Raw genomic sequence first — 13,245 nt, forward strand, 5'->3', positions numbered from 1 at the left:
GCTATCTTTATTTTTTTGTGTTTTAATTTTTGTCAAAATTTTTACAAGGGATGCACAATATATTGTTGCCATGTCGGTTAGCAGGTGATATTAGTGATTTGATTATTATTTTTAATTTTTTTCTTGTTTACTAAATTTTGGACTCTCATTTCAGCCTATTCATGGTGAGTTACAACTAGGACTGTCAACTGTCGATTAAAATATGTAAACACAATTACAATTTTTATTAGTAGTGTTTAAAATACCACACATAAATGTCTCTACTACAGAAATCACACCTGTCCTTTATAACAGCACTTGACTTTCTCTTTTTATAAGAAATGCTCTCTACTTGTCAATCATTTTGCATATTCTGGTTTGCTGACAATATGTTGTCTGACATCTTTTGAGGGTTGGGTTTTGAAGAGGGGGGCACATGGTGATTAGTAGAATGAAAAAGTCAAATGTGTTAAAAATGTGTTATTAATCACTAGCATTAACATGTTTATTTTGACAGCTATAGTTACAAATGAAAGTAGCTTACAAATGAGAAGAATGCAAGCAGAAGCGTCTAATGTTGTTTGAATCTAAACAACATTTTTGTTGATATTGGTTTTGATATTGTGTTTCAAACCTTTTTATAATCCATTAAAATCATATGGTCGACTCTTTGATTAATTAACCCTTCATATACTGTAAAAATTCATCCCTTTCTCTATTCAGCCATGTGTTCTCTCTCTTTAGAAGTGGAATGTGAGTCAGACAAAGATTCGTGTGATCTCCACCATTATCTTCATTCTGTTTGGTTGTCTGCTGTTCGTCACGCTACCGGCCATCATATTCAAACACATCGAGGGCTGGAGTGCACTTGAGTCCATCTATTTTGTTGTCATTACCTTGACAACCATTGGCTTTGGAGATTTTGTTGCGGGTGAGGGCGAGCGACGGCACCATGAAGAAAGCATGGGTGAGAGTGAACAAAGGACATACCATAGCCACAAAATGTATTTGTACACATTTGGACACTTAAATGTCACACTTAATGTCTGAATGTCAAAGGAATATCTACAAAATATCAAAGCAAGTGTCATATAAACAGGGATGGGCAGTATTTCAGATACATGTATTTGAAATACGTATTTGAAATACAAAATACTATTTTGTACTTTAAAAAAAATCTTTAATAAAGTAATTTGCATTTAATTAGCAATTTTGGTATTTGTGTATTTTCAAAATACATAAAATACTTTGTGCCAGTCAACCTCTTTATTAGGCTGCTAATTTCCTGTATCAACTAGTTCAGGCATGCCCCCCAACCCCAACAGCATTTCGCGAGCATGAAAGATGTCAAAGTGAACAGCTCCATCTAGCGTTGGGTGAGCAAATTTTCTGCATTCCTGCAAGGAAATATGGAGTCATGCTACATTCTGTTCAACTCGGATGTGGGATATTCCTACTGGATATCTCCGATCTCCGACCATAAATGCATTCCATTGCCAGATGCTCAGAAGATGACGTAAGGAAACAAAATGTCTTGGTTACTGATGTAACCTCTGTTCCCTGATGGAGGGAACGAGACATTGTGTCGATGTAGTGACACTAGGGGTTCGATCTTGAGAGCCCCAATCACCTTTGCTTAAAATAGAAAAAGCCAATGAAAATTGGTGAGTAAATTGCATAAATGCACCGCTACGGCGCACTCTACCTGGGGAAGCCCGACATATCCCTTAGCCGCTCTGCCATCGAGGGTAGTCAGAGTGGACGAGCCCGCGAAGCATGTATGGGCAGTTCCACGACTTCGTTAGCTCCTTGTGCACTTCCGGGAATAAAGGAACCGGGGCGGGGCGCAGCCGTGAGTCGTGCTCCGAGCCCAGAAACCAATCATCCAGCCACGAATGCTCAGGGCAGGGTGGAGGGTTCCACTTCAGCCCGATGTTCGCAGCCACCTGGGCAAACACGGCTGCCATCTCAGTGTCTGCCTCATCCTGTGCTTCCAATAGTAGAAGCCCACCCTCCAATGCCGTGACCGAAAGCTCATTCTCGTCGCGAACGACACATTAAGCCCGCCTTGAGGAAAACCGCCTGCATCGCTCGACAGCTCGTCCGGACAGAGCAGAAATGCTCTCATGTCCACATCCAGATCGCCCATTGTGCTTGCCGACCCGGCCGGCTGAGCGACAGCCCAGGACGGACCGGGCTGGGGAGCAGTCGCGGTGGCTCCTTGCTTCATGAAGATGGAAGTGAGTTGCGACCACAACGTTCTCATGGGCATGTTCTTGCAATGAGAGCACAACCCTTCCATGAAAGCCGCCTCGGCGTGCTGGTGCCCCAAACACTCGAGACAGATTTCATGGGTATCCGGAGGGGAGAGATAATGGCCACATCCAGTAGCGCAAACGTGGAAGGACATCTTTAAAAAGACAGCAAGCGTTTGCGCGAGGTCTTTTAGAGGAAATATACTCTTTCGAATATACTCTTTTAGCACCCGCAGACTCAGGCTGCCGAAGCGCCCAGGGGAAGCACCACACTCGACCATGCGAGGGTGACTGCTGATATGCGGTGTAAAAATCCAGGTGAGGTGAGAGGACGAACACACAAGCAATTCGGCTCCGAAGAAAAAATCTGAATGAGTGATGCTTGCCATCTCCTTTTATACCCGTATGTCTGGGGCAGAGAGTGGCATGCAAATTTCACTCACCAATTTTCATTGGCCTTTTCTATTTTAAGCAAAGGTGATTCGGGCTCTCAAGTTCGAACCCCTAGTGTCACTACATCGACACAACGTCGAGTGAGTGACGGACAGGGAACTGCAATGCTCCTAGCATTTCCTAGCAACCCAATTGATAAACAAAGCTGCAACACTAGCATTTGTGTTGTAGGTGTACGGTTATCAAAAAAATAATATAATATACCATGTTTTATACACCTGTTTCTGCAGGTGTTGTTAAACAAGCTTTGATATCATGTAATGTAGGAACTTTGACTCATTTATCAATATTATTTAATAAAAGTGAATGTTTATCACTTACTTTGTATATCTCCCCTGGTGCCGACATGTTTGTGTGACGTCATGCACCTGCATCTCGGCGAAATCGGTGTTGAAACTTTCCGCACTAGTTTACCAGTTACAATTCCTACTTGAATTGGCGTTCCATTGCACTTTTCCTAGTAGGAAGCTGGAAAATCCAACTGTAACAATGTTAACAGTTAGGGAAAAGGAGGAAGTGGGAGATGACGAATCCAACTTAAATGGTATGTTTTTATTTCTTTTAAACTCAGTATTTCCGCTTTTCAGTGGTCGCACTCAGAACTCCGCTTTTAACGGACATAAAACAATAGAGTCTTTCTCCAGCTCGTGTCTCGTCACTCTCTGTCTGGACTGGCATCTGGCTCGCTCTTAAAGCCCGTGTCCACTCTCACTGCAATGACAAACAGCTGTTAGAGACAATCATTTACATATAAATGATAAAGAAAATACATGATAAAATTCATTTTAAAACCAATTAAGAATAAGAAATGAGATTAAACAGTAATAAATTGAATTTAAAAATAAGTAAAAATTATTAAAATGATTAAAAAAAGAATACAGAAATAAAATGATGCAGTGCAATTAGTAAGTGCAGCACAGTGCTCAGTCAGTATGCACAGTTAAACAGATGTGTTTCCAGTCTGGATTTGAATGTGGCTACTGTTGGAGCACATCTGACCTCTTCTGGAAGCTGGTTCCAGCTGCAGGTGGCATAATAGCTAAATGCTGTCTCACCTTGTTTTGAGTGAACCCTCTGTATGTCAAACTGACTTGATCCTAATGATCTGAGAGGTCTGTTAGGTTTATATTCAACAAGCATATCTGAAATGTATTTAGGTCCTAGGCTATTGAGCGAGTAATAGTATTTTAAAATCAATTCTAAATGTAACTGGAAGCCAATGTAAAGACCTGAGGACTGGAGTAATATGCTCTGATTATTTGGTTCAGGTGAGAATCCTGGCAGTGGCATTCTCAATGAGCTGCAGGTGTCTAATGGTTTTCTGGGAAGGCTGGTGAGGAGTTCATTGCAGTTGTCCACCCTACTGGTGATGAATGCATGAACAACTTTCTCTAAGTCTTGACTGGATACAAAACATCTAATTCTGGCTAAATATTTTAGATCATAGTAGGCTGATTTCGTTATTGCTTTGAGTGACTACTGAAACTAATGTCTGACTCCAAAATGACACCAAGATTCCTTACTTGAGTTTTTGTCTTTAGACCCTTGGAGTCAAGGTATGTATTCACCTTGGGAATTCCGCCTTTGTTGCCAAATACAATGACCTACAATGACCCTGTCGTTGTTTAACTGAAGGAAGTTTTGGCACATCCAACTGTTCATTTCATCAATGCAAAGGCACAGGGAGTCTATGGGGCTGTAGTCACTAATCGATAGGGCTAGGTATATCTGGGTATCATCTGCATAGCTATGGTACACAATTTGGTTCTTTTTCAAAATTTGGCCTAGTGGGAGCATATACAGGTTAAACAGAAGTGGTGCAACAATTGAGCCTTTCGACACTTCACATGTCATTGATGTCCACTCAGATTCATAGTTGCCTGTATTCACATAGAAACCCCTCCCTTCTAAGGCCTAAACCAGCTGTGGACCGTCCCAGGGAACCCTACCCAGTTTTCAATCTGTCTAGGAGAATGTTGTGGTCAACAGTGTTAAAAGCAGCACCGAGATCTAATAAAAGCAGCACTAATATTTTGCCTGAATCAGTATTTAGCTGAATATCATTAAGGATCTTTATGAGTGCCATCTGTGCTATGATGCGGTCGGAAACCACACTGTACATCGTCCAAGTAGCCATTCGAGATTAAGAATTTGTTCAGCTGATTGAAAACAACCTTTTCAATGATTTTGCCAATGAAAGGAAGATTTGAAATTGGTCTGTAGTTGTTCAATATTGAGTTAGATCGCTCTTTTTAAGAAGGGGCTTGACTACTGCCATTTTCAGGGACTTTGGAAACGTGCCTGTAAGGAGTGATGCATTTACTATTTCTAACAGATCTTTTTCCAGACAATTAAACACACTGCAGATACTTCTTTCTTTTTTCTTTTTTTTTTTGTTATCTAATACAGTAACATTCAGACATTAAGTGTGACTTAACACAGTGTCTTAACTATGCACAATGCAACGTTTCCAGTGACAAGTACCCATGATAGCACACTTACATCTCTGAGATGTCAGTTTAAGTGTGTTTCATCTGGAAAACATTGCATTCAAATTAACATCTCAATCATTCATTCAGCTGCTTAACATTGTGCTTAACACATGGTGAATTCTTGCTAAAATGTGGTGTCATTATATTAACGTATTGTGTTGATGATGGAGCTCTATTAGTAGTGATCATTGTTATTAAGCCTGATGCACAATGTACGATTTTGGTCACAATTCTGCCATCTGAGACAAATTTCGGGATTTTTCTGTCGTCGTAGGGCAAAATCAGCAATCTTACAACGTTCAGTGTGACATGCTCACTAATGGCCGATTAATAGCCTTTGCAATGATCTTTAGCCTCCGACGAATTTCTGGCAGTGTCAGAAATTTAGCATCGCATTCATATAGTGTGACTGCTAGTACAATGGCCAGATGAGATATTCCGCTCTTCTCTCACACCCCAATTTACTGTTTTCAAACCCCACTGAGGATGCTCCTTGGAAAGAAACTTGCTCTGCGTCTGCACCATAGCAACATTTGTGCCCAGTCATCACTCTACTCGAGCTCTTTCAATGTTTTTTCTTCTTTTAATTTTATATTAAAACGTTTTAATAAATAAATAAGCAGAAAATACTTAAGCAATATGAAAGCATTATTCCCCAAATTAAATAAATACAGAGCTTACAAATGAAAATAAATGATTGCATTTTCTTAACACATTTTTTCTTTACATTTATCATGCATTTTCTTTACAACTTTATTTTAATTACTATTTTACTTTTAATAAATGTAAGCATCTGCAAACTTCTTTTGTTAAGATTCACCACTCCAGTTTCATTGAAAAATTTGCAAGCACAATATATTATTAGCCTGCGTGAATTTTCGAAATTTTGCGTGGCCTAGGTTACTAATTTAAAAGAGGTGAAAGATGTACTATAACCCACCTTTTTTGTTTTCCCTATGTGAACACAGAACTTTGTCCTTTTTCAGGCCACAAGTCTTTTTATTTCTACAACGAATCTTTGCTTGTGGTAGCTAGTTATTACTGTAGGTTACCTCCCCCACTCGTCTTCATTCTCAACATCTGCAATTTTCTGTATTTGTGATCAGGATGTCTTATTATAGGCCTATTTGACAAAATCCATCTTTCTTATGCTCGTGATGAAGTGGTATTGGAGCAACGGAAATGCTGATGCCCTAACATTCAGAAAAAAAAAAAAAATGCTCCTCCGGGCAAATCTCGCCGTTCACTTCTATTCCGCAAAACACTCATGTTCACTGTTCTGGACAATTTGGACCACAGTTGCTTACAATGTGTATCGTACAGTCTGACAATGTCGCACAGTGTGCCATGGTGATCTCAATGCATTCAAATCAAACAGTCTGACAAGTAACAATCTTAAAGGATTGTAAAAATCCTACAGTGTATTGCGGACTTTAATGTGATTAAGTCTTCTTGACGCAACACCTGACATACCACCCTGTCACACAAATTATGAAAAAAAAAAAAAAAATTATTTCATGTGTTTTTTCCTGTTCAGACTACAAAAAACGAAACAACTTTGAGCCGGATACACTTACAAAAAATCTAAAGTTTGCAGCTCTTTACTGGTAGTTGTAGTGGTAGAACCTGCAGTAAACCTTTGGCAACAATGAAGAGTTTGCCGCAAGCCTCATTTGCATGTGAAAATAATGAGTGGCGAATTTGCTGCAAGTTTGGCAGAATTCTTGATTTTTGTAAGGGTAGGTTTTTGCTGCCTGTCTAAACATAGCTAAGGATAAACATAATAGGTAGCAAGCTATGGATTTACGAGAACTGGATTTATAAGCTCGCTAATGTTAACTTGCTAACATCTTAACAGCTAGCTGACAAACAGGTCCATGAAATTTTAATTGCATACCCCATATTTCTCGTTCTCGTTCTTTTTCTATTACTCTTTCTTCTTTTTATGGAATTATGCCCCTGAGGGCTATAACCTTTTCATGATGATATCGCAACCACCTGGTGGTGCCCTAGGAGACCGCCTAGTTTGCCTTTGCTTAGAAATGGCCCTGATAAGAAACAACACATCCAAACAACATGTGTGGTAATGTGATACTACTCTGTATCGTTATACTTTAGCTGGTGTCGGATTTGAAGACATTATTAAGGTATTGTGACAACCCACACTGTATGTATGTGTTTTGCCAAAGTGATTCTTCTTGTATCTTGTTTGTTTAGGCAGTTCTGAGTTGGAGTATCTGGACTACTACAAGCCTGTGGTGTGGTTCTGGATTCTGATCGGTTTAGCATATTTCGCTGCTGTTCTCAGTATGATTGGAGACTGGTTTCGTGTTATTTCCAAGAAAACAAAAGAGGAGGTGTGTTCTCACATGATGCAATAAATGATGATCTTCAAACAAATGCTGCATCAACACATTGTCCTATTGTAGACAGGTGAAACTGAAATCAGTCTTTTATACAGGGCTTCTGCCAAGGTCACATTAAGCTCTGAGCATGCAAAATTACTTTGCACTCTGCAACACTGCAAACCATGCAGCTTTGTTTGTTTTTATTTTTTTTATTTTTATTTTTTTTTAATTCAGTCAAAAGGTCAATCTGTGATGTTAAGATCCTCTAATTCTCAAAGGTCTCAGTTACGTGAAGTGTAACCCCGGTTCTGAGTGTCACGTTGGTCTGAATCCCTTATACAATCACACCAATTTATTGGCTGATGACGCTTAAGCGGTGCCCCTAGGGAGCTACGTCACGGGCTCCATAAATGCCCTCGCTTCGCACCATCAAGGCAGATTTTCTGCTTGAAGGCAGGAGCCTATGCAGCTGCTAGAGAGTATGAGCAGCTTACGCAGCATCTCGTTCCCATGCAGGGAAACTGGGTTATGCTTCACGTAACCGAGACGTTCCCTTTTGTGTTTTGGAAATTCGGTCAAGCACCGTGCTGGTGCAGACTGTGTGTCTGCCAGCACCACACAGTCTGCACCAGCACGTGGCTTGACCGAATTTCCAAAAGAGGCGAGCCTTTCACCTAGCATCCTGACGTTCATTAAATCACACTGTGGGCAATCCGAACCCTTCGACGTGGCCTCCACGTGGCAAAAACCCAGAGAGGCAATACATATGTCATGGGAATCTTCACCGACAATGAACCACATGCACAGAGGTAAGCACTTCCTAAATTACACCCTGTGTTGCCACTCAAAAGGGAGAATAATAATGATCCTCGCTTCGACATGAGTCGTTGGAACAACATGGGCCATATGAGATCATGCACTGATGAATACAAAATCTGACTCGATGGCACGAAGTGAGCGCCTTTATGAGCCCGTGACATAGCTCCCTAGGGGCGTCGCTTAAGCGCTATCAGCCAATAAATTGGCATGATTGTATAAGGGCTTTAGACCACGAGACACTCAGGGCATGTCCCAATGCGATTACGCAGCTTGAGTTCCTACAAAAGGGAATGTCTTTACACTATGCTATTTCGCAGGTCAGAGTTCACCAAACCTGAACTTTGGTTTGCAGTGGAAGACAGAATTTATTTGCATGAGCTTGCGTTTCCGGTCTCCTGCATTCGGATGTGTATGAATCAAAGTGAATGGAGCGCAAAGTGTATGATACAAGTTAAGCTCAATTGACAGCATTTGTGGCATTACATTGATTACCACATAAATTAAAGCTACACTATGTACATTTTGGCCCTCTAACGGTTGAAGCATAGAACTGCAAGTTCCTTGTGGAGGAACACTGTTTTGGTAATTACGAGAGCTGGGCTTTGGCTGCTGGAAGGTTGCAATTTCTCGCCAAATCCATCCCGACAGACGGATAATTATTACAATACAAAACATTATTATAGGCTTACCATAGTGAACAGAGTGGTAAGGCTAAAACATGCTTTGGAAGACGGATTGTCGGTGTACTTGCTCATTAATGAAATTTTGTTCATTTCTAACAAAAAAATCTGGTAACATTTTGCAATAAAGTTCTATGAACTAACAATGAACAATACTTAAGCATTTATTAACCTCAGTTAATGTTAATTTCAACATAAACTAATACATTTTTAAAATCAAAAGTTGTATTTGTTAACATTAGTTAATGCACTATGAACTTTAACTAAAAATGAACAACTGTTTTTTTTATTAACTAACATTAACAAAGATTAAGAAATGTTGTTAAAAAATATATATTGTTAATAGTTTGTTCATGATACCTAATGCATTAACTAATGTTAACGAATGGAACCTTATTGTAAAGTGTTACCAAATATCTTACATAGTGTAGCTTTCATTTTGACTCGTCCCGGGGGCCTGGGTAGCTCAACGAGTATTGACGCTGACTACAACACCTGGAGTCACGAGTTTGAATCCAGGGTGTGCTGAGTGACTCCAGCCAGGTCTCTTAAGCAACCAAATTGGCCCGGTTGTTAGGGAGGGTAGAGTCACATGGGGTAACCTCCTCGTGTTCGCAATTAGTGGTTCTCACTCTCAATGGGGCGCTTGGTAAGTTGTGCGTGGATCGCAGAGAGTAGCATGAACCTCCACATGTGGAGTCTCCGTGGTGTCATGCACAACAAGCCACGTGATAAGATGCACGGATTGGCGGTCTCAGAAGCGGAGACAACTGAGACTTGTCCTGCGCCACCCGGATTGAGGTAAGTAACCGCGCCACCATGAGGACCTACTAAGTAGTGGGAATTGGGCATTCCAAATTTGGAGAAAAAAAAAACATCTGGGTTCCAGTGAGGAACTTACAATGGAAAATTATACCAAAATTCTATCCTGTTTTACTTGAAAATATGTCACATTATATAAGTAAAAATAGGTTGCACACATAAGTAGGTACTATAGGTAGTTTTAGTGTTTCATATTGACTATCAAGACCCCGTGAGATGACTTGACAAGCACAGTTTTCTCAATGAACCCGGAAGATTTTGGTGCAGCGTTACAAAGGGCTTGTCCTTTTTTTATCTTATTTTTACTGTAGAGAGCATTTGATTGGACAAACATTTGTTTATTGCAAGACGAGTCATATATTGTTGGTCTATTTACAGAGAAAGACTGTCAATTTTAAATGTGAATATCTATTTAAAGTTTATTTTGTCAACTTTTAGGAGTAGGCCTACATTATATTTTAGTTGACCTCAAAACACAAATGAACTAAAAGCCAAAAACCTCCAATTTTGATTTCATGTCAACACTTTGTGTAAACCAAGGGTGATCTAGATTTTACTTGACAGATAAAACATATACAACACATATTTCATGTTTATACATAGCACAATTTGTTATTTTATTTAATCCAAAAAGTAAAAAAAAAAAAAAAAAAGGTTTATTTCAGATATAGTCACCACTGAAGCAACACTCTCTCTGCCTCTCACTTGTTAGACACAGTTAGCATCTGACAAAAGAACAATTACAAACAGACCAAGAGAAGCAGAGAAAAAGTAATGAGGTATACTGGTCGCAAAAACATCACCCATATATATATATATTAAAAAAGTCTAAGGTCTTAGTGAATAGAAGTTACCGATTATATTCCTCCTCTCAGAGTTTGGTTCCCTCTGTCAATTTAAAGAAATCATTCTTTCAAAAATGAAAACTCAGTGATCATTTATTCAGCTTCATGTCATTCCAAAACAACATGAACACAAAAAGAGAATTTTGTCAAGCACCAAAAAGGACCAAAACACCAATAAAGCACATAAAAGTAGTTCCTGTGATTATTGTGCTACATTCAAAGTCTTCTTAAGTCATACAAGCATTTGTCAACACTACTTTATAGATATTACAGTTTTATTTTCTGTTAAAGCATGATTTTGTGTAAAGCTGCTTTGAAACAATGTGTGTTGTGAAAAGCGCAAAACCCCCCCAAAAATAATAAAAAAATAAATAAATTACTTAACAGTGAATAACTGCTTAAATTTGGTCTTATCCTTAGACAAAACTATTGTATGATTTCAGAAGCTTTAGAATATAGGGCATTTGGGTTTGGAACGAAATGAGGCGGAGTAAATGACAAAATTTTCCTATGAAATTAAACTATAATTAATATGTTCTGTATGTTTATATATGTCAAATTATTAAATGATAATTTTTCTACATTAATCTTGTATTTTCTTTTTCATAGGTTGGAGAGTTCCGAGCTCACGCTGCTGAGTGGACTGCTAATGTGTCCGCTGAGTTTAAAGAGACTCGTCGCCGCCTGAGTGTCGACATTTACGACAAATTCCAGCGTGCTGCGTCAATCAAGCGCAAACTGTCAGCTGAATTGGGTCTCAACTCACCTGTCAATCAGCAGATGACACCTGGAAAACGCACACGCTCCGTTAACCTTGGAGATGAGAGAGAGGCATATGCCTTCACGCTTGTACGAAACGGAAGTTTATTCCTCAACGGCCTCAGCCCGGATTACGCAGACCATCGGGATTTTGCTATAGTACGAACAAAATGAAGTGGAACTAAAAATATTCACAGATGAATGGGACAAGTGAGGATACAATAACAGAAAATAATGAGGGGACAAGCAAACAGCAGTCTTAGCTGGTCTCATGTCCCCTAAACCCCTCTAAAACCATCAAAACAGACCAGCCTAACTAGCTTGATTTGGCAGAAGAGAACAGCTAACCACCTTAGACTGCTTTTCTTCAGCAGTTTTTCTGGTTTGTTGGTTTTAGAGGGGGGTTGGGCACTCCTCAGCTGGGTCAGGCTGGGAGACTGAAGACTTAGACCAGCTAAGATCAGCAAACAGTCTAAGGCAGGTTTAAGCTTTATTCAGCAGGTTATCCAGACAGCTTAATCTGTGCGGACAGTGTTCACATTCATAGGTTTAATTGAGACAGGAGAAACGTCCTGGTTACTTGCGTAACCTCCGTTCCCTGATGGAGGGAACGAGACGTTGTGTCGATGTAGTGATAATAGGGGTCACTCTTGGGAGCCCGAGACACCTCTGGTCTTTGATAAAAAAAAAAGAAAATTGGTGAGTGGTATTTGCATGCCACTCCCCCGGACATACGGGTATAAAAGGAGCTGGTATGCAACCACTCATTCAGGTTTTATGCTGAGGAGCCGAGACAAAGTCCGGCCATTTCAGTGGGTAGTTCAGCGTTGTGGCAGGAGGGACACAACGTCTCGTTCCCTCCATCAGGGAACGGAGGTTACGCAAGTAACCAGGATGTTCCCTATCTGTCACTCACTCGACGTTGTGTCGATGTAGTGACACTAGGGGTCCCTATACAAAACGCCGCAACTGGCTGAACTGTGTTATGTGAACTGGCGGTGTGTGAGGGGCAGACAACTGTGTGCCTCGTAGCCAGCGCACCAGGCTGACATGTAACCTCCCCCAACATAGTTATGAGTGTCGAACGGCCTTTTGAGGACAAGTCGACTACCCAAAAGATAGAGACAGGCTAACCCAATCGTGGCCTCTTTTCCCCTTCTTTTTTCCACTCCCTAAAAAACAAGGGGGATTATCCAACTGGGCCGCCAGGTCTAGTTGGGGGGTGTCCCTCCCAAGGGGAGGACACCGCGGAGACCACACCTCGCCCAAAGAGATTGGGGGATATTTAAGTGGTCTTGCCGACCATGTGGAGAAGTCTCATGGTAGATCCTACCCAATGGGGGAGGAGTTACTACAAACATGGAGACTGTGGCAGAGGGGGATCTAACCAAGGAAGACGCAGTTTTCCAACAGGGAAACGAATTAGCGGAAGTTATACATTGCATGGGATTACCTTACAGGGAACCGCCACATGCGGAGCACCTACCCCAGAACAGGGCTCATAGTTAGCATGTGTACTGGGCCGTCAGCGAGTCTCTCTGAAAACTCAACTGCCACAGGGCTCAGAGGAAGTCAACCAGGGAACATAGTTTGTGAACACTACTGGGAATTAATGGCGCATGTCTTCAGCTCAGAGGAGGTGAAAGGTGCTATGTGCAAGTGATACACCCCGCCGGCTATCCTGGGCTTATCCGCTTGTATTACGTGCCACTACCTGGGACGAAACCGGTTCCACTCGGAGGTTGTAGAACCTTGCAAAGGTATTGGGTGTTGCCCAGCCCGCTGCTCTGCAC

The 13,245-nt window shown here is 40.8% G+C and overlaps 1 protein-coding gene across 1 annotated transcript in view; it reads left to right on the top strand.

The window, feature by feature from the left end:
* kcnk2b (potassium channel, subfamily K, member 2b) overlaps window positions 1-12,109 on the top strand; it is a 95,003-nt gene extending 82,894 nt beyond the window's left edge. The window contains exons 5-7 of the mRNA XM_051654836.1: window positions 724-946; window positions 7,397-7,536; window positions 11,303-12,109. Coding sequence (XP_051510796.1) covers window positions 724-946; window positions 7,397-7,536; window positions 11,303-11,626 — 687 coding nt within the window. The 3' untranslated portion in view covers window positions 11,627-12,109. The remainder of the gene's footprint in view (window positions 1-723; window positions 947-7,396; window positions 7,537-11,302) is intronic.
* Window positions 12,110-13,245: the final 1,136 nt, after the last annotated feature.

The sequence above is a fragment of the Myxocyprinus asiaticus genome, chromosome 25, assembly GCF_019703515.2.
Source record: "Myxocyprinus asiaticus isolate MX2 ecotype Aquarium Trade chromosome 25, UBuf_Myxa_2, whole genome shotgun sequence".
NCBI classification, from domain to species: Eukaryota; Metazoa; Chordata; class Actinopteri; order Cypriniformes; family Catostomidae; genus Myxocyprinus; species Myxocyprinus asiaticus.